Source organism: Opisthocomus hoazin, chromosome 1 (genome assembly GCF_030867145.1).
Source record: "Opisthocomus hoazin isolate bOpiHoa1 chromosome 1, bOpiHoa1.hap1, whole genome shotgun sequence".
NCBI lineage: Eukaryota > Metazoa > Chordata > Aves > Opisthocomiformes > Opisthocomidae > Opisthocomus > Opisthocomus hoazin.
The window spans coordinates 5439079-5463947 of record NC_134414.1 but is presented as its reverse complement, the minus strand read 5'-3'; the positions used below and the strand labels follow the sequence as shown (position 1 = coordinate 5463947).

The 24869-nt window shown below is 41.3% G+C and overlaps 1 protein-coding gene across 3 annotated transcripts in view; it reads right to left on the bottom strand.

Moving 5' to 3' along the window:
• Window positions 1-24869, bottom strand: part of UVRAG (UV radiation resistance associated) — a 150791-nt gene that overhangs the window by 88104 nt on the left and 37818 nt on the right. For all 3 annotated transcript variants that reach the window (XM_075415600.1, XM_075415595.1, XM_075415610.1), the window contains exons 7-12: window positions 18059-18164; window positions 15593-15719; window positions 14491-14575; window positions 13928-14015; window positions 13284-13344; window positions 11069-11234 (exon numbers count right to left, since the gene is read on the bottom strand). In XM_075415600.1, coding sequence (XP_075271715.1) covers window positions 11069-11234; window positions 13284-13344; window positions 13928-14015; window positions 14491-14575; window positions 15593-15719; window positions 18059-18164 — 633 coding nt within the window. The remainder of the gene's footprint in view (window positions 1-11068; window positions 11235-13283; window positions 13345-13927; window positions 14016-14490; window positions 14576-15592; window positions 15720-18058; window positions 18165-24869) is intronic.

The window sequence follows — 24869 nt, the reverse complement described above, 5'->3', positions numbered from 1 at the left end:
TGAGGCTGTTTAGTCTGCAGAAGAGGAGGCTGCAGGGAGACCTTGTCGCTCTCTACAACTACCTCAAAGGAGGTTGTAGTGAGGCTGGTGTTGGTCTCTTCTCCCACGTAACCAGTGATAGGACGAGAGGCAATGGCCTCAAGGTGCTTCAGGGGAGGTTTAGATTGGATATTAGGAAAAATTTCTTTACTGAAAGAGTGGTCAACCATAGGAACAGGCTGCTCAGATGGAGTCCCCGTCCCTGGAGGGGTTCAAAAACCATATAGATATGGCACTTGGGGACATGGTTTAGCAAGCATGGTGATGATGGGTTGAGGGTTGGACTTTATGATCTCAGAGGTCTTTTCCAGCTTTAATGATTCTATGACCACAAGGCAAGTTCAAACCCTCCCCATATCTCAGCTGTGGTGACACTTCCCCTTGAATAAACTTCATCCCTCCTTGGGGTCAGAAGACTGTCTAAAGTACTTTCCAGTGTTGTTTTCAGCTTATATTCTATGATTCACGGCATAACAAAGGAGACCACGCTTAGGTCCTGCAGAAAGTAACTCCGAGACATTTCAGGGGTAGATAGTAGAGAAAAGCCTGTTGCAAGCATTTTTCTTTTTCATATTCACAGTTTAAGGTGAGATTCATACAGTTTGGATCAATCAGGTTTGGTGAGGGGTTTTTTCCCTTATAAAAAGTATTAACTACTTCTTAATAAAAGAAACGTGCTTAACCCATCTCTTACTGAGTTTTGAATATATGGACTAAACTACTGGTTTTGATATGGCAGCATGGGTAGGGAGTTTGCCGCTACAGCCTCTCCAACCAAAACTTCCACCATTCTATCCTAACCAGTAAGAACAACTCTTCACTGACCTACCTTTTTCAGCTGACCTTAGACAAGTACTTATCAGCCATCAAGATCTCTTTTAATTTTACATCCTTGGCTAATCTTTAGCTGTTTTACTAGGTAACTTCAGTGTTTGATGAGCGTGTCGTAAATCACCCCAGGACTCTTGGTTCAGTCAGATGGTAGCTGTTAGGAAAAGCTAAAAGAATCCTTATTCCATACATTTATTTCAGACCTCAAGTATCTCTTCTGCATTCTAGTCCAGATACATTTGCTGTTGTGTTCTGTGATTTATGAACTCCTCCCTATCCAGAAAAATCACATATGTACCAATATATTGGTGGCCAATTTTTATTGTCTATAACCACCTGTCTTTAATACAAACTATTTTTAAAGCTTAAGAAATTGCTTCATTTTTAACTGCTTTCACCTGATTCTACTTTGGTATTACACCATATGTTTTAGATCTTATATTCTCTCTTCTGTTCAGACTTCTGCCATATCCCAAATTATATTAAAGTCTCAAAGTTTAATCTCTACTTCAGAAAGCTCTTTAAGGCACAGAAGTCAGCAAAATAATGATTTTTACACATCACACCTAACTGTTTTCCAGAGGCTGAAGCGTGGCACAATTTAAACAGCGTATTACAACCCATTTGGCAAATATAAGTAAAATTCCAAATCTAGTTTGGAATCGTGTTAGATAACCTTAATTATCGAAGTGATGCAAAAGATCAAGGATTTGTAGCTTTGCAAGCTAAATTAATAGCAAGGACAGTTATGATTTTCAGAGCACTTAATTATCCAGGAGTTAACTAAAGATCAGAAACTTGGTCCACCGACTAAATGAAGCTGATACCACTATATTTGCTGTACCTTTGATACTTCCTGCTGAACTGCATCCACCAAATTTGTCAGAGAACAAACTTGACACGGCTTTTTCCTTCACTTCTTATTTTCAACGACAGTAAGCAGAATGGCTGCAGGGAGCTGACTGTAGAGGAGATCTGGCAGAATGCAGCTGAAACCCAATTATTCACCATTACATAGATAAAGAATTGATGTCATTTCTGTGACTGTAACAGTCACTGGTGTGATAGCAGAGAGCCATCCATCAGGTCTAGGGAACAACCGTGCCTCTCACAGCACTACCAAAAAGCAGGGCAGTTCAGAAAATTATGAATTTCAAGTTTAAGCACACGGACAGGACACCCTGTATAAGGACAGAACTAAAAAGATAACGACCTGAAAATGTCACAAGTTCTTGCTTGATATGACTGACATATGACGAGTGTACAAGAACAAGGTTCAAAATATTTACTGAAGTTGGAGTTATTTCAACCTCACCCTCTTTTAGGGGGCTGCTGGGGGGCAGGCAGGGAAGGAAGGAGCTTGTGTTTTCCTTCATTGTAAACGAATGCTGTATCCAGAGGAGATATTGTGTCATTTCTCCGTGCTGGGACTCTTCCAAACAAGAAGAAAGCAAACCTTGAAAACCTTTAAGTGAGAGAGAAGGACCATCACTGTCCAGCCGGCTCATTTGAAATTCCTATTCGCCAGCACGCTTTGAATCAAGCGTTACGAAAATCAGGCTGCTGAAGAGCCACAGGCACCAAAACACTCAGCACTTCCGACCTCTTCGCACTCCACCAGAAGACCAAGGCACAAGGAGCTTTGGCTGGACAGCTTCAAAACCTGTTTCCTCCTCAGATAAGCTGCACCATGGTTGTATCGACTTCAGAGGCTGGCACAGGTCTTCAGCAGCCGAAGGACACAACTAAAATGCAACAGTATGAAACTGCCTTCACCGTCGGACTTCTCAGTTATAGGGATGGAACACAGAGCACTTCGGATCCTTCTTAGATCAAGCTACCAGCTGATGGTGGAGGCCACAAACTGACCCTCGGGTGACTACTGCCCTACCAGGAACACCGAACCAGTCTGCCAATGACCAGCACGACTAGAAATGTTTTAAACAAAAAAGTGAGATCTCCATTTGGTGAGCCGCTGAAATCATAAGGAAAGGCAGAAAAAAGGATTACAAGTGTGCACTTCGCTTTGTTAGTGATGGGATTAAGACATAAATATGAATCACAAATCACAAGTGAATCCAGATTTGATTACTATATGGATTTTAGTTTCTATTTAAGAGAAAAAGCTACACTTGTAAAACAAACTTGATGACAAAAATACAGACTGCCAAGGCAAAAAAGCATATCCTCATTCAAGCTTCGCACAATGCAAAGCTAATTAGTTTAACAGGAAAGGAAAACATATTGGCCGTTTAACTTTATGAAATGTATTTGCAAAATGCCTATCTGAATAGCTCAACAAGAAGATAATAGAAAGCAGAAGCACTGCCATCTTTCTATTAAGCAGTGGAACTGCTGTGACCTTGCTCTTGGAGAACGCACAATAGCTTCAATGTGTACAGGCTGTACACAGGGAAAGCAAGCGAAGACCCAGATTATGAAAGTCAGGCAGCTCTCGATAAGATAGTCACCAATTTATACAAGAGGGTATCATTCTACTAGTTCAGCAAATACCGCTTTCAAACCCCTCAAAAACACAGCACTCCACGGAGCAAGAGACACCGACGACTTATTGTGGATCAGGCATTTCCGTGACACGTTGCAGCTTGAAATCACGGCTTGCTACATACGCACCGTGACGGATCTCGCAAGGCAAGGACTATCTGTACGGACAGAGCAGACAACCGCGCTATCAGAACTTTAAATCTCCCTGCCACCGAAGGATCATTTTTAACTAGATGGCACTTTCTACAGGTCAAGTCCCCGCTTATTGAAAAATGAAGTAATGTTTTGAAAAATAATCTCATCAGGGGTATAGTGTTCCAATGGGAGTAAATTAAGACTCGTATGTCTTCACAGAAATATTTCTCAGCTGTAGATGTCTGGGGTCAGTCGTCTCATCCACTGCAGTAAACAAAATCTGCTTTCTCCGACCGGCCAGGAGCATGTGAAAGCTTCTAGTTCCCAGAAATGGCATTAACAGTATCTAAATTCATTAAAGAACACCTGATCTAATTCTTAATCTATGCACAGTAATATTTGCTGATCCAATGAAGGCAAAAGCATTATTTTGGTGATCAAGAATAAAATAAGCCAGGATTCAAGCTAAATATCCTCAAGAATGTGGAACGTAAAAATACAGTTCAAGATAAGTTCATGGCAAAAAGCATTCTCTGAGCAATACAGTTGAACAGTTAACACACACTCCATCTACCACAAGGAATCAGCTTTGCTTTGACAGCTATTAGATTTCTCAACAAACCATCTCCCTCCATCTGATTTAAGTTTGCCAAGATTTCTTCCCCAAGCTGCCATTTTAGTATCTGAGCCCAAGTACCAAATACGAGTAAAGACGTCTCGACTGAGTTGGAAGATGTTAATGTCAGTAAAAACTTATTCTTCATTTGCTTGCGTCACGATTTTTCAGACTTCTTTGTTGCAAGTGGTTTGTCTGTTACCAGGCACAAAGCAATAACCACCTTCACTTGTAGTAAGACTACTACAGCTGAAACTCTGATTTACCCCTTCTTCAAAACACAAACAAGGCCACAGCAGTGAGGAACACTTATAGGCTAAGCTCATTCAACAAGTGGTCTCCCAGTACCCCCAAATTACCCATATACCTGCTCAGCAACAATTATCTCCACTTCTTTGCCATTCTTTTAAGTGTGACAAGCAGGGTTTGAAAGACAACACGTTGAGAAAAGTAATACAGAAGCAGTCTCGTAGCTGAACTGGTTTTGATACAACCTTTGCTTTACTCACAGGCCTGAGAAGTGAAGCTTTTTACATCAGAACTGATGCTGTCGGTAACTCACACCGCATGACTTCATACTGTGTGAACCACACTCATATAATGGAATTTTCCTTTATCAGTGCAAATGAGTATGTCTAAAATGCAACACCAGCATATCGCATGAACTGCTCAAAGATGTGCGGATTAAAAGTACATCTGGACCCAGTACTCTTCACTCCCCCACTTCTCTGAAATGTGGCTCCCTAAACTAATTGAAAGCACCCCAAACTGGGGTAAACCAACCTGCTGGTTTGAATTCCAGACAATCAACGAGCCATGCAGGCACATTAACATTCACCCTACAGTGCTGCAGCCCTTCGGCCCTGCACTTGCCCATGTACGGAAGCTGTATTAGGGTAAACTCACTCACGGCTTTACATCCTTCAGGAATCCAGAACTATTCTGAAGATCCAGCAAGCCTGGCTGCATTTCTTGCTTGCCATCCTCTTCAGTTGCTACAAGACCGCCTCATCCCAGTAAAAGATGACTTCTTTTTTATTTATTCACAGCTTTGCGCTTCCCACATTGGCTACGGCAATGAAATGAAACTGGCCTTTAGGGTATCAGCACCAAGAGTTACAGCTGTTCTGGAGTGCTGCAGTGCCTCTGTGATATAAGAGGTCGGACACACTCAGACTTTGTTTCCAGATCAAGTCTGATGCCAGTAGGTCTTCACAACCCGGGCTCACAATAGCTACTTCTAGAACATCGACCTAAATTAAACATTAAGTCAAAAAATTGACCAATAATTACAATCTTCGGGCGTGCTCAACATTTGCAGTAATGATGAAGCTGGGCTCCAGAAAAAGACAATTTTGAGGTATAACCCCACGTCATAGAACTAGTTTCTAGAAAATTACTTCAGGATCAGACCTACCACTTCTAGCTGCAAACACAGCATACACTTGGATCCTCTTTTCCACGAGAGCACAGCAGGGCAACCGACACTGTTGCTAGCGACAACAGAAGGTGTTCAGGCAGGAGAAGCAGCTGCCTAATTTACAAAACCTGGCAGAACAGAAGCCATTCCAACCAGCCAAGTCAGGGAGCTAATCACGAAACCGCCTACCGCTGCTACTAGTGCCATTCCCGCTCTTCTAGAGTGATTTCTTCAAAAATGAAAATAGCTTGCTCAAATTTGTTTCAAGAGTAACAAGTACTTCAACTGTTGCTCAACGTTACTTTACACAGAAATTCAAGCAGCTAAAAACCATTGTTTTCAGTATTTGGTTCTTCTGAAGCTTGATTTCTGTCACCAGACAGAGTTCTGGCAACGCAAGTGGTGCAGCTCAATTCTTCGAGCGTCCCCGACATCTAAGCCACAGGTAAATGTCAGCGTGCTCAACTTCACTCCTCCCTATGCCATTTCACACAACTGTCTGGCTCCTGAGGTACATTAAAAAAAAAAAAGTCTAAAACAACTGCAAAGAGGTTAGATCTCTTTGAATGCAGACATCTAAGACTGCATCGCAGCAGTTTGTGTATCCTTCAGCCTGCTGGTGTCTGTATTTGCCAAGCAGAGTGGAAGAAAAGACCTTAAACCTTTGTATAAACTATAAAATGCCAAGGAAACCTTCACAGTAGTTTACTGTTATCACAGGTCAGCTAATACCAAATATTCCTGCAAAAAAGACACCAGACTAGACCAAGCTTCTTCCATGACTGTCTACCATCTGCTTGGGTTTTATTATTTTCTTTTTAAACTTTATATATATTTTTGACCGTTACAAAATCAGGTGGCAACAAGTTCAACATTTGAACATACAACACAAGAAAAAAAAAATAGCACCTCTTCGAGATCAGACAACTCTACAAATGCCTGTATGTGCTCCAGTAGCTAGGCTTGAAAAACACGACGTTCTTTTTGCCTTTTAAATACAAAACCTTTTTAGATCATGTATTCTACCCCTTCAGTTTTTTGCCCGAAGCTGAAACATCACTTTGAGGCGATTACTTTGTTACTACTGTTATTTTTCTAAACCTCCCTTAATACATTTTGGTGGGAGGCGTAGCATGAGCCAGAACAGACTGCATATACTATCTGATTTCTCTTTATTAGTACTACAGAGAAGCATTGGTAGCAAAACTATTTCTTAAAATCATTCTCATTTCCAGATTACCTGGCAGGGAAGTAAGAGTTATTAAAAATCCTTTAAAAGACACAGTATGAAAGAGAACACAAAAACACAAAAGAAATAATTGCTCTGAATGTGCATTTCACTTGTCCAGACACACATAGGGTACCAGAAAGGTGATAAAACTCCACAGAACACTGAACTCTCCACAGGGCTATGAGGGTGCTGAGGGGACTGGAACATCTCCCCTACGAGGAAAGGCTGACGGAGCTGGGCTTGTTCAGCCTGGAGAAGAGAAGGCTGCGAGGGGACCTTAGAAATTCCAATAAGTATCTGAAGGGTGGGTGTCAGGAGGATGGGGCCAGACTCTTTCCACTGGTGCCCAGTGACAGGACAAGGGGCAATGGGCACTGAAGCACAGGAAGTTCCAGCTGAACATGAGGAAGAACTTCTTCCCTCTGAGGGTGAAGGAGCACTGGAACAGGCTGCCCAGGGAGGTTGTGGAGTCTCCTTCTCTGGACATATTCAGGACCTGCCTGGACATGGTCCTGTGCAGCCTGCTGTAGGTGACCCTGCTTCGGCAGGGGGGTTGGACTAGATGACCCACAGAGGTCCCTTCCAACCCGTCATTCTGTGTGTGTGTGATTTCCAAGCTGCCTAATGTGATGTGATTAAACAAGTATTCTATTCTTAAACATTCAACTGCCATGCTGTAGAAGTGTCACATGAAGTCTCAATTATAAAAAGCAGCAACCGAGCACAGCTTTGAGTCAACAGAGGTGCCAGAGGACCCCCAAACAGATGGCATAACTGTGCTTAACCGTACTCACTTTAAAACTTACAAGGAGACTGATCTGGTTTCAAAAGATTCGGTAAGCTGCCAGCCAGCAAAATGCAGGCATTTACTTTGCGAGATGTTTAGCTTGAATCGGCACTGAAAGAAGAGAACATGTCTCACTCCAGGCTCTAAACTGGAAGCTATTCTTTATTTAAAAATCTGGGAGCAGTCTTACAGAAGCATTAAACGCAGGACTTGACAGACAGTGTCAGAACATCTCATAAATAGTTTAATCTCAGCATTCTTACTGTGTTGGTGAGGACGTGATGAAGTGCTAGGCTTCAGTTCCGCGAGAACAGTGCCAAGGAATTTAGGTGGTTTATTTAGCAAGCGTGTTTGTTTGTCACTGGAGAGAGGAACATGCCGCCGTCCTAACAAGTTACATATCCACTTTGATTTGCTTTGAAATCTTTCAGACTCCAGAACTTCTGAGGAATGGTACTCTTTCCTCCTACATATTTAATGCACTCTGGAGATGTAGAAACGGACCACCGAAGCAGTGCATTAATGACATATTTAGTGAAAAATCATATTCTTGCCTCACCTCGGTGGTTCAGAAAGTCATAAGAGTAGATTTACAGGAGAAAACTTACCGCCTTTCAGTGGTACCAAAACTATCTTATGGAATACAGGAAGGGAACAGTTATTGGCTAGATTATAAACACGAATATCTCCACAATTACAAAGCTGACCACATATTGTATGCTACTGGCAGATACTCTGTACCTCATTCTACCTTCAGTAACGGGGCCAGACACAAGTGCTGAGTTCTCACTGCAGTCTCCTACTTCTTTTGTACACTTTTAAGTTCCAATATAACAGTAATCGCAGCAGACAAAAATGGAATACTTCTACAAGCGCCTTGGGATTGAAGTGACCTGGATCACACAAGTAAACAAGTCTGAAATGGATAACGCATTTCCCAAACGTAACTTAGATTCTGAAAGCTCTCAAAATATTTAACCATCTTACACTAAGTGCTTTAAAAAGCTGGTACAGAAACTTGGAAGGGAAGTAACATGTTCATACAGTATAACACTCCAAACAAACACGTGTACTTATGAAATTGCTCTCGAGTGAAAACATCAGCTATTCCCCCAATGCACGATTTTTAGAAGCTCTTAACATGGATTTCAGGGCAATCCTGCAGTCAAAAGAAACCAGTACGAAGCCAAGCAAAATGGTCAACCTAGTCAATACTCATGGTGCTACAAGTTATGGTAAAGACTGAGTATAGAGACAACCATATTGTAATTACTCAACAGTTTATATTGGAGTTTGAAAAGCTGCTAAAGCACAGGTCACTGAAATAAAGAAATTTAATAACGCCTGTTAATTGCTATGTTGAATTCAGTTAGGAGCGGGTGAGCAACATGAGCTATTGGTTTAGAAAGAAAACTGCAAGTTAAGACATTTGAGGTTTTCTATAGCAACTGCAGTCCTTTGAGAGTTGGCAGCATTGACTCTCCAATAGCTGGGAAGCGAAGATCTCGGGCAGGAGCTAATCCCAGAAAAATCTTGCAGAACACAGGTAAATGGCCCAACAGGGATTCATATACTTAGCTAAACGTTCTCCTTTTCAAAAATCTATTGTGAAATAAAGTATTAAGTCCTGAGGGTTTGGAAGGCTGCAGCCTGAAGGACTAAACCTTCCAATCTGCCTCAGACAACAGGAAATTGGTTTAATCTTTATACACCCACACACAGACAGCTCTACTCCTCAGAAATCTGTTTTCCAGATAAAACCGTTCTAGTTTGCTGTCCTTCTGAAAGTGATGTACAGGAAGGAGTACGATAACATGCTTAGAGAACTAAACTGAAGCAAAACAGATTAATGTTCTATTAAGTTACCCAGGAAGTGTTTGGACAAGTCATTAAAATGGTATCAAAGTTAATTTGTAAGACACCATTATAAAGTCATATTTTATTGTGTCAACACAGGAAGACCTCAGCGAGTTTAACTCTTAAGGCAAGTTACATCTGCTGTCCTAACAAAAATCACTGAGCTTCAAAGAGAAATTAGACGCTTCCAAGCATCCCCATGCTGCCATCTATGCACAATAAGACCACTGCATCTTGACTGGGATTATTAGAAATTAGTGTTAAAATATTATAACACTTTGACTGCATAATTCCAAAGAGAAAAGAGGTTTTTTTAGGGGAGAAGTGGGGTTTGTTTTCTTTTGTTTTTTTTACAGGCTTCATGTCAAGGCTGCAGGGAGACCTCGTTGCGGTCTTTCCGTACTTAAAGGGGACTTCTAAGATAGATGGGGACAGACTTGTTAGCAGGGCCTGTTGTCACAGACAAGGGGTGGTGGTTTTAAACTAAGGGAGAGTAGATACAAACTGGATGCAAGGAAGACTTTTTTTCTTTTTTTCTTCACACAGAGTGGTATAACCCTGGCCCAGGTTGCCCAGAGAGCTGGTCAATGCCCCATCCCTGGAAACATTCAAGACCAGGTTGGACAGGGCTCTGGGCAACCTGATCCAGTTGAAGATGTCCCTGCTTATGGCAGGGAAGTTGGGCTACATAGCCTTTAAAGGTCCCTTCCCACCCAAACTATTCTATGATTCTAATACAGACAGCTACTTTCCACAAATTCATTTCCCCTCAGCCATTTTATTTGCATCATTTTCAAACCCTCCATACAGAAAACCAAAGTCACCGGCGCCGCGAGCCTGACTGCGCAGCCATCCACACACGCACAGGATCGGAGCGGAGCAGCTGGGCTCCCACAGCTGGTCAGCGCTGCATTCCTTCGAGTTCTGCGGTTGCTAAGTGAAGCTTAACCAGTAATTGCCACTATTTTTTTTTTACTAGAGCACACAGGTGCTAAGACAGTGGGAAAATAGGCCGAGATCCAAAATGCAGGAGAAGGCATTCAGAGAGTGAATTTAAGGACAGCAAGACAGCTTCCTCAGAGCACAATAACAACAATAGTCTAGCTACATGTTGAAAGACAACAATTAGACCAGATGATAAACTCTTCATTGACTGTTACGTTGATTGATAGTAGATAACAGTTTACAGTGCCTTTTTCAATTGGTTAAAAACCTCTGCATTAAAGCAAGCTATTTATTTTCTCATGTTTATCAATCACTACTCCAGTTACAGACAGTAACCCTTCAGTGAGGCTACACTTGCTATCTCCAGTTTATTCCCATAGCCAGTAGAAAACATGAAATGCAAGTTTTCCAATCAGCAGCCAAAACTTAGCTATTAAGACACACAATTTAAATTTTTCTATCATTATTAAAAGCCTGATCAATGGTATTCTGCCTGCCAACAGACCCAGAACGACAAAGCTGGACTAGCTACTCTGTCAGGTCACAGAATTTCAACATGAGAAACTCAAAATGACTGTCCCATGACTGCTGGAAGCAGTAACAAAAAACTTCAAATGGTGTCACTTCAGACTACCCAAAACTGTTCAAGGGGGTTTTTGTTGTTTTGAAGAAAGTACATGAGCATATTTACTACATACTTACTCTCGCTCTTTCTCCGTCAGTTTGTCATTGATATTATCTTTGATCGTAGACCGGGAGCCCTTGTGAATTATAGGATACCTGAGTGGCACTTGTAAGAAGTAGGATATCATGGAAACCAAGTGAGCGGTATAGCCCAGGGCAACAGCAATGCTTCCGTCATCTTTTGCTGCCAATAACAAAAAGATTCTGTTATTTATCAACTGAATCTCACTGCAGGCTCCGCACAAGTCCACCCTTACTGCTCAAAGAATCATACAATTAATGAAGCTATCAAAAGTTATAACCAGAACAGATGCAAGTCTCAACCAAATATAGACTGCTTTATAATCTTTCGCAGCTCACTATTTGCCTCTTTCCTTAAAACGCGATGTAAAATGGGTGATGGCTTGTTCTCCTTCCAATTTTACACTCTCAAAGCTAAAACTTACTCAACATTTGGCTGGGCAGGGGAAGGTAAAGAGGAGGTGGGAAAAGTGAAACAAAATTCCCATGACAAAATTAAAGTCTTAAACTTTCTGCGTTTCTCTAGATGTAGCTGACTTATATGACCGGGGTCAGGAAAAAGCTGCATTCCTCCATAACTTTACACATCAGTGAGATCAGTTGGAGAGACACTGACCCCAGGGTAAGAACCCTGTTCTCTGCCAATAACTGGAAGAACTTAGATTAACCCATTGTTTTAAAGTCTCATGTTCAATTTGAGATTTAGGTTTTCAACCTTAAAGCCTCACCTGCCGGGCATACACAGAGGTCTTGCGATTCAAATTACACCCTTTAGCCACGTAAGGGCTTTTCCTTTCTGTTTTGCTGTTTTTCTTGTTTGTAAGTGAACACACCAGTACAAACAACACGATGGAGTCATCCCTTCTGAGGCACAAGGGAGTCCCAGGAAATCAGCTAAACAGAGGACCTTCTAAGAAAGATCACCATGATGTTCAATGACAACTATGAAATCATACTGACCTCTGTTAGAACACAACACAATATATGGACTTAAAAGTTGCAGCCCTTTCAAAAACGGTTCTGTAAAAAGTCTTCAACATTTGCAGCAAAACCGTAAGTATTTTTAGGGAATAAAATTTTTCTAAAAATATTATTATTTATTAAGTCTAAAATAAGATGTATGTCAGACAGCAGGTTTTCAAATACAGTATTTCAAGAGACTTTGATAAAGAACTGGTAACTTTTTGTAAGGAATTAATACCAGTTCAATAAAAATGGGGGAAAAGATGCACGCCACTGATTTCTCAAGAACGACCAAACTGAGTTCGTTACCACATTTAGTGCAATCAGGAAAACAAAGCAATACACTGACTTTTGTCATACTGACAAATCAATTTGTTTTAAAGATTAATCCTCCATTATTCTAGCATCCAATATACATGTTCTTAGCACACGTTAATACCTACAGGATGGCTTTAAAGAGTTAGACAACTGATTGAGGTGTTTGCCCAAGGAACCACAGGCCTTGCAGAGTGAGCAAGCACCGGGAGTGAGAAATTCTTAAGGGGATTTTAATGAAGCTCCAATTCATGTCATTCATTTGTAGATGAAGACACGCAGTTACCTGTACAACTGTTATACAGACAGGCATATTACTATTTGTTTCTGCAACACGATGACTACAGACAGTTCAAGTGGAAGTTGCCTTTTAAAATACTCCATACTGTAAAACAGCTTTAACGCCTTACTTATGTGAGCTATTTATTTGGAAAGTTCACCGGCAACCACAGCAAACTGAATGTGGAATTCGTGCACATTGCCCCATCAAGATTTATGGACTGAAAGTAGCCACAATGGAATTTTAGGTCAGACACAAGTATTTTCCAGAATCACTAAGTTTGGAAGGCACCTCTGGAAATTGCATAATCCCAGCCGCCTGCTCGGAGCAGGGTCAGCTACAGCAGGTTGCCCAGGACTGTGTCCAGTTGGGTTTTGAGCATCCCCAAGGATGGAGGCTCCACAGCCTCTCTAGGTAACCTGTTCCAGCATTTCAGTATTGAGGCTTGGAATACAGAGGTACTTTTCTAAGAGGCAACAGTAACTTCCTTTGTATTAGAGAGGCAGTAGGAATAAGCAATGCATAAATTTTCCTCTAGTCTGGACCTTTCCAGTCAGAAATTTGGATCCTAAGCCATCGCTATCAGTTCACTTCATTTTATGAAGTTCAGAAGCAGTGTCAACTGTAACAGGTAAAATAACAATATCCAGCTACCTTGAAAGTCTTCAGAATTAGGAAGCTTGACTCCACAAACAAAGTAATCCTTTTGATCATTCTGTAAGTTTAAAATCAACAATGGAAAGTGAGAATGGAACAGTAACAGCCAGAAAACAGAAACATGCACAAAATCCGACGACAATAAAGCATTTTTGTAAAGAAAAAGCTATATTCAATGAAACCCAGAGTGACTCTGACACAGTGCTTTAGTCCACATTTCACATAAATCAGTAATAAATGCAACTTTTTTCTTTTTAAAGCAGAGCTTCACCTTAATTCATTATATAAAAGGTTTTGGAGCTCAATATTTTGACATCTGTTTATGTGCACTCTGTTAAAGTTCAGTTAGCCTACTGTCAGGGTTACTTTCTATCATTGTAAACAAAATAAAAAGTATCCATTAAGTTATAGCTACAGCTATTCTACTTTTATAGTGGAGACTATTTGAGAGATGCTGGCGTAAGTCTTCTCCACGTGAGGTTTGCAACCTAAGGATCAATCCAAGAAAAAGCTGGAAAAAACAGCATGAGTGAACAGAGAGTTTCATCACGAATAAAACATGGTATTTGCTCAGAGCAAATATTCTTATTTATTAATAGGAAGTCCACATCAAGCAGATTTTTAGAATGTCAAAAACATACCAGATCAATAGGGTAGATATAAGATAGCTCCGACAGCAACTGTTTGCATCGAATAGTCTGCTGGGCATTTGTCTTCAAAAACAATTCTCTTTGGGGAAAGAGATCCCAAAACCATTAGTTTCTTCAAAAGCTTTAGGTAAAGGTATCAAGCCCTCGTATCCCTTCCTCATCTTCCCAAGTATCACCTCCCCTCCCCCAAAAAGCTAGGTAATTCCACAAAGATAACTACAGAAGCCAAAGCTAACTTCTCATTTTCAGTTCTACCTCATATTACAGACATATTTTGACTATGACAATGAAGTGTTACAAAGCTGTGTTTCACCAAAAGAGACTGAAAGGTCCTATCATAGTCTACACGTGCAAGCAAGTATATGTTTTCCTCACTTCTAGACTTTTCACTGTTAATTGTCACTTTAGATATCTACAAATTGTAGCAGAGATGTCTTAACAAAAGCTTTGGGGCAACACTAGGAAGAATTTGGTGCCATGAGTCCCACCTCTGCTGTCCTACTCTCACGCCTGTATTTCCTTTCCAATTGCAGAAAAAGCATAGGTCCTTTTACCTCTTAGCAGTGCATTCCTTTCTTAATTCATGCAGGGATTCATTATGCTCTTGAAGTTTCTGGTACTCCGTCTCGAATGCATTTTCTAAACAACATAAGAAATCAGGAAAAAAATTAGTATCAAGTATTTTCTTAGTTATCTGAAGTTTTAAAAGTAGACGCAGACACAAATTTTGGCAATAATCCCCCATTCACTCTTAGCTGCCCATTTTCCACATTATGCTGCCAAACTGGGGAATGACAGTACGGGAGGAACGCAAGTCTTGATGCCCCACACACCAAACACAGCCAACGGAACCTCATTCTCCTTCAGCACCCGTTCCCCTCGTGTCCACAGCAGTGGAGCAATTCAGTTAAGGCACCTCAATACTTCCATAGCCAGAATTAAGTAATGGCAGAAACCTTAATTTTAGTAGTGACTAATTATTTTAGACTCCATTAGGTATTAAAAAAAAAAAAAAAAAAAAAAAGTCCTGCAGCAAGATCACACGCCCGTGTAGCTTGGTCTCTGGTGAGCTCCAAAGCGATAGTGATACAGCATTTTACTACAGGACACTTCCCCAGTAACACAAATTACCAAGAAGACTGAGCATTTCAACTTTCACTTACGTAATAAGCTATTAAGAGGGATTTTTGTCTTCTAACACTTAAAATGGAATCCTAATCACAGGTACAACAACATCCCTCGTGACATTATAATGTGCCTGCATCAAGCCACTGTTTACTGCATTACAGCACAGCTCTTCTGATTTTGTAATACAATTTTAATTAAGTACAGATTTAAGATTGCTTTAGAGCGGTGTCATATGAAGAAGTTATTTAGAGACAGGATACCAGAAACTGCTGTCCAGAATTCAGTATAACACGGATGGTGAAGAGATTATCCCTGGCTGCAAACTTCAGATAAAGAAAAACACAAGTGCATTAGAGTCAGACCAAAGGAAAAAAAAAAAAAAAAAACACCCACAAACACCAAAAAAACCCTGCCAAAAACAAAACAGCACCTTCGTTTTGGTCACCAGGATCACAAGCTAGGCTACCACTCTTCTGATCAGCAGATTATGAATACCTGCAATAAAAGTAGTAATGTTTCTACACTTACCCCTTTCATGCAAAGTAATTTTTTCTTTATGCAGCAAGGCTACTTCTTGACCAAGGGCCTTCTTCTGCCTCTCCAGTTCATTACGTAGCACCAGGATCTTCAACTGTAAACATTCACTCTCCTTTTTCTGTTGAAAGAAAAGTAAATTTAAAAAAGAAAAAAGAAAGAAAAAAAAAAAAGGTTTTCCTGCACATAAGCAGTTCCACAAAAGGGGTGATCGGAGGGAAGAGGAAAATAGGACAAGACTAGTGTCTGCCAGACTGAAGGCTGAGCTCATAGATTACCACAGGCTATAAATTACCAAAGACCCTAATAATTTTGCTTCTTTGGAAGGACAAACTCAGCTGTGTCCCACGGCTCTTGTTCCTCCCGTGGGATGCACCTCCTCTCCTGTGCTCGGGGATGCAGCCTGCCCCAGGGCAGAAATTAAGAGAGGGAGTAGAGGTGGGAGGAAGCTTCCACAGGACAAGTACACAGAGACTACTCGCAGAGCGCTAGCAGCACGACGAGCGCTCGCTCCCTGGGAAAGGGCTCGGCAGCAAGAGGGAAGATGAGCAACGAGGAGTCTATACTGAGTTGAGGCAGGGAGCCGGAAAAAGGATGGAAGTGTCTGAGCTGCATTATTAGATCCAATTCCCAGCTTCAGGGTGATGAGAAGGGAAAAAGAAAAAAAAGGATACAAAAGGAAAGAACACATAGCGAGGAGCCGACTACGCCATACACACAAGTATATTTGAAGGATCCCTTCTTTAAAAGTTTTAAGATTTGTCCTGTACCTACTCCAAATCTATTCCCGTCTTGAAAACGAATCTGTTTGTTTTTTTTCTTTGATGCACTGTCTCCACTAAGAAATTATGCTACCATGTGCACAGCTAAGCAGAGCTTTCTGTTATAAGCGGGTTTCTGTTTTAAGGAAGGAATATCTACCACATGTAACAGATACGTGTTGAGAATAACAGGAGACAGATTCAAAATGGAAAAGAGAAGTTACATCGCTTCAGTCCAAAGAGCTCAACGCCTGAAGGCGCAGTCGTACTTCTGAGCAAGCCTTGTGGAAGCTACCAGACACTCTCACTTTGTGTAACTGTCAGCTTTCACCTCTTCAAGCAGTTAACGGAGATAACGTTATTTCAACACTAACTGCCTGAAAAAAAAAGTCAGCCCTTGCTGAACTCTTCCTTCCACTTCGTATTTGCTCCAATTACACATGTATGTGCAGCCTTCTGGTTCAAGGCTGCAGCAGGAAACGTGACTCAATATTAAGGAACGAAACTACAGTTCACACGCTTACAGAGGGGAATGGAAGCCCAACAAGGGTTTCCACTATTGAACAAAGGAAAATAGGTAATCATTTCCTTGTACCACAGAGCACGGTTGCTAAGAAGTTGCATCACACGTATAATCATTGCAATTTTGGGGTTTAGTGTTCTTCATATGGTTTTGCTCACACCTATTTATAAAGGAACAGCCTTTGCAGGGAGGGACAAGGATATCCATAACTAAAAAGAAAGATGGTTAAAAACCTTTTAACAATCAAGATGCCAGCAGATTTAACAGCCAAGATGCCAGCAGAAGGCACAGCAGCTCTGGGTTGGAGTCACTCACAGAAGATGTTATATTGCCCTTTAAGGGAGCTGACTGCTTTGCTTCTTTGTCTACCATGTGATCCTGTAATTAGAGTCGGTAAACGATCTCCCATTTTTCCATTCTGTCAAACTCTTCAACCAGTTTGGCACTTTTGGAAATTAGCCGAGTACTCTCAACCCAGAATCGACCTTACAGAACCAAAGTAACTTCACATCACAAGTTTGCCCATTCCTGTACAAGGCACCAGACATGTGCCAATGGGCATCAATATAATGAAGTCACCACGAGCCATTCTGTTCCATCAGCTCCTTGCTTTGAGCTGATCTCAGCCTTCCTGGACAGAAAGTAGAAACTCGTGCCAGGACACTTTTCAGGAGAGGAGAAGAGGACAGGCAAAACAAACTGTCAAAAGCTATTGCAAGATCTAATACTATTCTCATGTAAAATAAATGTGTCACTTGAGTGACAGCTTTTGTGTGAATTCCACTCACCCAAAGGGAGCAGGGTGCAAGAAGTTACAGCCAGTAGACTCACCTCACTCTAAATCCACCACCGGTTCCTGTCAAGATTTATCTAAATCATTAAAAGTTTATTTTTCCTGATAAACCTCTTTCATGCACTGTACAATGTTTTTGCTTTTATAGTATAAAAGCAATTATACAAAATAAAGGTAAGAATAGGATAAGCAATCTATCAATCCGAGTAACACACACAAACCTAATATTCATTGCATTGCCGTTCTCCGATGAGCTGCCATTTCAAATGACAGGTTTAAATAAAGATTTCAAGTCTAAACGTTAAAAAACAAGCTCATGGTCAAGACATGAGCCAGATGCTTCCGCAAGCCTGTAGAATATGATTTTAAATAATCAAACTTACCAGTTCGTTGCTTGTAGATGTACATCTCAGCTTTTCTTCAATCTCCCTTCCTATCTTCTGAACAGTTACCTGAGTCTGTTTAATTGCACACTGGGCTCTGTGAAGCCTGTAAGGACAAGGGAAGTTACAGCTGTACTAAAGGTTCCCCACACGACGCCTAAGGATGAGCGCGCCGGCCGCCTCCAACCCAGCAGCAGTAATGGGAATTCAGATTGTCAGCTTCTAATTTGAAGTAAAAGATTAAGAGGGGAATCATAACTTGCACAGTTTATAAATGAGTATCCAAAGCAAACCAGGAAACCTCTAAATTCGATCAAGTACCAAATTTTCTTTTCATTTGTTCAGTTCAACAGGTGCTGATAAGTCAAATCTGTAGGGGAAAGAGCAGGTAATTATAGGGATCCTATGTAACAATTCAGTTCTAACACTGTTAACATCAAGATAGATACACACCTGACTGTCACCAAGAGGATTAACACAGGCCAGCTTTAAAAAAGCACAAGTGTCCTTTAGATAACACACAGCGACCCAGGCCAAGAGCACAAACTACCCTTCGGTATCTGCAAACACGCTATGGGCCCTTCTACAACAAAAACATGGGTTTCTTCATGGCATCACGTTTGAAGCGCGAAAAGATGACGATGATGTGTTTCTGATCATTAGCCCTGGCTTCAAGCTGAAGAGGGAAAATTGATTATTTGCCATATTAATTGAATAAAAAAAATCAGGCAGACGAAAGCAACGGAAAAAACAGGTCTAAGAGGCATTAAAATCTTTCTTAACGTTAACATGGAGTGGAAATTAATCTATTTATTAGAAAAAAACGAGAGTGGGTCTGCAGTCATAGACTATGTCTTTTAAGGCATGCAAACCCAGGCTTACTTTTCCCATTCATAGTTTCACTGCTAATGGCTTCCCCTTTTGTAGGGACATTCTTCAGGCAGCCTTGCTGCTGGGCTCAGCACTTCACAAAAGTCTAGTCAGAGCAGCAAAAACGTGGTCAGATATCTACTGCATGCCACTGGTGTTGTACGGAAAAGACCAAGCCTGTTTCAGTGCGTGCTTTAATGACTACCTCCGCTTTCCCAAAATTAAAAACCTCTGCCCCTTCACAGGAATGCTTAATTTTACTGAAGCAAGGCGATGAATCTGCTGTGAGCCAAGGACCAAAGCACTAGAGCACACAGAAGAGGCTACTCAACTCCTTCCTTCTACATCCTCTAATCTCTTTCAGACTCATAAGCAATCAAGGCATCACTGTTTAAAGTTTTTGGCTGATTTTTCATGCTCTGTATGCAGCTACACCAAGATAACCAGGCTACACGCTCCAAGTACGAGTAATCACAAAGCATTACTTACACACTGGTTCCTCAGCGTAAGGAGCGTGCCTAAACCACCTAGCCCAGCACACGAATACACAGAGAGGAGATTATACACAAACAGGGAAGAAGCAGTGCTAGTTATACTAAACAAAGTCATGGTGATTTAGGACTTCTACATGTTATAACTGTGAGTGAACACATTTAAGCCATCAGACACCTCTAGTTCCTTCGTGCTATTGCTTCTCCTAAACAACACTCTGTAGTAGATTTATAGTAAGTGATTCCACAGGTTTCTTCAGAGCTCCTTGGACTGCTCATAGCACACAGCCTAGGAGCCTTTCAGGGTAGTTGTACCCCATGTAAATCATACATCCAGCAGCATGGCTCTGCAGGCTGCTGGGGGTGGGAAGAGACTGCTGGGTCACCCCAGGGCTAAGTCTCCTGCCCTTAATGGAGTACTGAGACCTCCTGGAAACACATATTTCCTCCTGGGAACTACTACTTATATCTCCCACCTCCCCACATACATCTTTAGGCTGCTGGCTATGCAACACATGGTTACACAGGTCAAAGCCAAGGTTTGCTGACCGCCCTGAATATCATTTAGATCTCTACTGTCACATCATACAGCAAGGTCTAAGTTTGCTACTTCAACAGTTTCCAGTCTGTCCCCTTCCAAAGCAGTGGAACATTTTCTTTCCAGACATAAGGAAGCCTTGCCCAAAGCTAAAACTTACAGGTAAAGAGTAATAAACAGAGTGATATGTCCCTTTCCCTTTCTCTCCCCTTCATCTCATTATACACTGGAAGAACATTCTTGATTTAGTCTGTTAGGGGATTAAGAAATTCTACAAGTCTTCACGTCACGCCACATAGGTAGCAAAATCTGACTGCTGCAAAATGTTCTACTCTTTGAAACTGATAAATTGTTAGAAGGGTCATTCACCATGCAAGTTCCTCACAGTCATACTCAGCTAACAACCTACAAATCCATAACAGGTTCAAGTTCTTCTGCCCGCGCCCAAGGATAAGGAACAAACATCTATACAGACTGACTTCTCAAACCAGCACATACCTCAGGATACTATGAGGTATATCTCAGTGAGCCTATATCTAGAGGTACATTCCTAAACTATGAAGACTGCTACACAGAGTAATTCAGTAATAAAGTCTGGGTTTAGTAAGAAATGGTTTTCTTTTTAAGCCAAACATCATCCAGGCATTTTTTATATTACAATTAAAAACACCCTACAGTTAAACTTTGCTGCCTTGATGCCAAATAATGCCATTTACACTGAACCAACCAGTATCAGTAAGATTTCTTTCTTGCAATCCCAATATGTTCACTGTTGTTCCAAGAACTTTAAAATGCTCATAGTGCAATTGTGACCATATCTGAAGTTAAGCCTTCCATGATTAAAATTCTATGGACTTCATACCACAAAAGCAGCAACTATCACCAGAAATCTCCTTTCCCCAGCCAAAAAAGCCCCCACTGCACCCACACAGAAATCTTCAGTCACCCAACAACGGGAATACAATTGAAGCCATAGAACATCAGCATGGAAGCTCTGCCCGTCATTTCTGCATGCACAAGAGACTTGGGTGGAAGCAATCAGGATTGCACCAATGAAAGGAGATCAGCAAGCTGAGGCCATAAATCTGGATTAAAATTTATATATAACAAATAGAAACTCCAACACTAATTGACTACATATTGTTTCCATTTCTAGCCTGAACGCAAGTCCAATGCTACAGCCTAAACTTGGCACAATTTGTGCTGTGAGTACAATCCAGCTTGGTTTAGGAATTGACAACAAGGAGCCAACTGATGGCATAATCTATGTGCTATCAGCCAATGCAGGATTCTTCCTAGATTGTTCAAGAAGGCTTTTTATTATTTATTATTAAAATTAACACTAAGAGATAATTCAAGGCTTCAAGAAGCCACTGGTTGCTCCCAAACTTCCTTCAGCAGTAGGGAAAGGCAAGCCAGCTACAGCACAACCTCCAGCCTTTTTGAAAAGACAGCTTAGCCAACAGTGTCGTCACCCTGGTCTGCAGGCTGTCCTGGTGTCTCTGCAGCAGCTCACAGCCATCGTTAGCCAGCAGCAGGGTAAGACGAATGTTAAGCGCGACAGATTTACTGCTGTTGCTTGGGGCCCTGAGAGCTGCTGTGCAATTGTCCAGCATCAGGTGAGCTGCATGCTGCTGCCTGGGAAGGAACTGGAAAGCAAAGCAGGCTTCAAAAATTCCTTACCACCCTAATAAATTTTGGAGGTGGAGATACATGAAGCTGTTGTTCTGCTTCCATTCTCATATCCCTTGCTTTCCGAGGTGATGAGCACAAACTGAAGCAGAGGAAGTTCCATCTAAACATGAGGAAGAACTTCTTCACTCTGAGGGTGATGGAGCCTTGGAACAGGCTGCCCAGGGAGGTTGTGGAGTCTCCTTCTCTGGAGATATTCAAGACCCGCCTGGACGAGGTCCTGTGTAGCCTGCTCTGGGAGACCCTGCTTGGGCAGGGGGTTGGACTAGATGACCCACAGAGGTCCCTTCCAACCCCTAAGATTCTGTGATTCTGAAAAAACAGAATACTCCCCCCTTCCTGTGGAAGTTTCAAAGACAGTGGGACAGATACAAAAGCATCAGCCAGATACTGTAAGCTACGACTACCAAAAGCTGCATCCTGAATCGATCTACGTAGAACCAACAGGGAAAATTTCAACATCTCTCCTCTTCACTTGACAGCTGTCGAGTTGCTGAAATACAGGTTATTTGGGGTGTTTCTTCAAGGCTTTTCTAGTCTGACAAAAAAAATGTTTCTTCTTCCTCTGCAATAACATCCTTGTCTTGTTTGCAAGAACCAGCAGTTTTCCTGACTGCCCAAGACACCGGTCTGATACAACTTGAATTTACAACCCGGGAATGTGCAGTAACGACACACTTGCCCTGTTTCAGCTCGCAATAAGTTTGAGGCAACGGTTGAAGGTTCAGCTGAAGCGCTTTCCTTTGAGACACGCTGTAGTATCCTGCAACTGAGATATCCCTCTTGGTCATGAATTAGTCTTGTGATTTACTAGTTTATATAGCAAGTTCGTTCCTGGCTGCAATCTTTAAAAACCTGAGAGCTGGAGTGTAGCAACTGTTGTGCCTATTCAGCCAACATATGCTTATATTTACATTAACGAAAGAGTCTCAGTTTTATTAGATATTTGATACACGATTTTGTAGGTCTATGATAGAAGCAAATAGATATTTGGAATGTATCAGACACATCTGGATTTTTCGTGTACAGAACTTTAAGCCATAAATACATCAATTAATTACAGCAGTCACATACTACAGCTACTTCTCACAAGAGAAATAAATGCCTATGGTCTTGTTTGCCAGAACAATCCTAGTTTACAATGAGACTAAATTTAAACTGAGAATTACTACCAGGGATTTAGAAAATAGAGCAGAACACTTCTGGCAATAACTGAGATGTAGGATCCTGGAAGTAAATACCCAAACCTATTATTAAAGACAAAATATTCCAAGACTTTCCTATTAAATATAAAAAGTGGAACGCACACTACTTCGTATCAGTCCAGAAATTAGATTATGGAGTACCAGCCAGCTATAACATATTTTTTACATAGGCTCTTAAACCATCATTTGCTACATCTGCTTTCCCACAAGAAAAATTTTTCTAATTTATAATCATATACTCCCTTTCCCAATTTCCTCGGAAACCTATACCTACAATTTGTCAAAAGCAGATGTAGGGCGAGAGAAGATAGTAGGGAGTAAGAAGAAAACAAAACACGTCTGACTTGCTCTTTTATGGCATTAAACCTCTACAAGCAGCAGTGCTGCAAGAAACTCAAACAAGACAGTGCTGTTGAAGCACAGATACTTTCCATCATTCTTTCAAACAGTTTTAATTGGAGTCTCAAATTAACCTTTTGATTACTCAAGTCCATGTGGACACTGCAACAATGTATGCTTTAAGCTATTTGTAAATGGAGAAGAAAAGGAAAGCACATGTCTACCAGACCGGTGGCATGGAAAGTCCTGGCCTCCAGTGTGAGGGGCATTTAAAGCACATTTAGTACATAGATCGCCTTCAATTCACACGGGGCATGAAAGGAAAAGGAGATATTAACATGAAGCACAAACAGTTTTTTCTAGAAATGAAGTCACAAAACCTGTCTCTAGTCCCCTTATTCCGATTCCCAGATTTAACTCCAGAGCCGGGATCAATTTATGGCTTTATTTTTTATTCAAAGAACAAATGTATTTGTGGCAAATAACAAAGGAAGCTCCTTTTTGTTCCTTATACTTGTGCTTATTGGTTTGTGATTATCGAAACCTTGCTGTCAGGCCAGCAGACAGAATCACATTCAAGACATTGTATATTGTAAAAAGGTAAAATATACGCAAATCAAATTGCCAAAGGGCATAGACATGTAAAGATGACTCCTACCAGAAGGACAGTGATATTAGTAGAATCCAACAGCCTTTTGCTGACATGTAACTTGCCAACTAATCCTACTCTACGTTTCAATTCTGGGTCCGAGACAGCGAGCAAGCCTAAGACCAGAGTTGGCTGCACAACTGAAAAGGAAGATGCATAAATTGAGGTCGAATGGGTTACAGGCTCCACCCGAAAAGGGAAACAGCTGCTCTCCAGTCGATTGTGTTCTTCCAGTCGCCGTCCGTGCGACTGATAAGGTGTTTGTGACAACTGAGCACAGGCCTTACCCACTGGAGGGAGACGGAGTAGAAACACAAGTCCATATTCAGGTCACTCCTTTTTTTTCAAGCTGCATCCTGCCACACTTTTTCCTGGAAGCCATCCCCAAACTCACATCGAAGATTCATTCAAAGAGAAGCAGAATTCTGCAGCTGAAGTAGCAAAGCGAGATCTCCCACCAGACGAAGGGATGGTCGTAACGCTCGCATGAGCGTTCTGCGGCTTCTCAGTCATAGGTGCGCTCCCCACCCTGCCCTGTTTCTAATTATCAACGACATTAGAGCGTTTTCCTCAATGTGAGATCTTTAATCCATTTTATTTGTTCTCAAAATTCAATACTGACTTTCCCTGATGCGGTTGGGTGTTTCTGAGCGTTTTGGAGACACGACTGCATTCACTGCAACTGTTGCCCAGGCTGAAAGACACAGGATTAGCACGACCATCCTTACAGCCATATCCAGCATAAAATTGGAACAAAAAATAAGGCAGAGTCCCAATGCCACTGTTCATAAAATCCTCCCTCTTAAACACTTTCAGGTATCTGTTAGAAAATTATTTAGCTACATAACATGCTCTGTTTTTCATCAGCTCTTAATAAAGCCAGAAAAAGGGTTATGACTTCTAATCTAATTGAATACTGCTTCATTGATACGGTCTTTACATGCCCTCACAAATAAAGGGGAAGAACAAAGCTATTTTTGAAGTTCTGCACAGCTCTGTGTAATCTCTCTCCAACAGCACTCTGAAA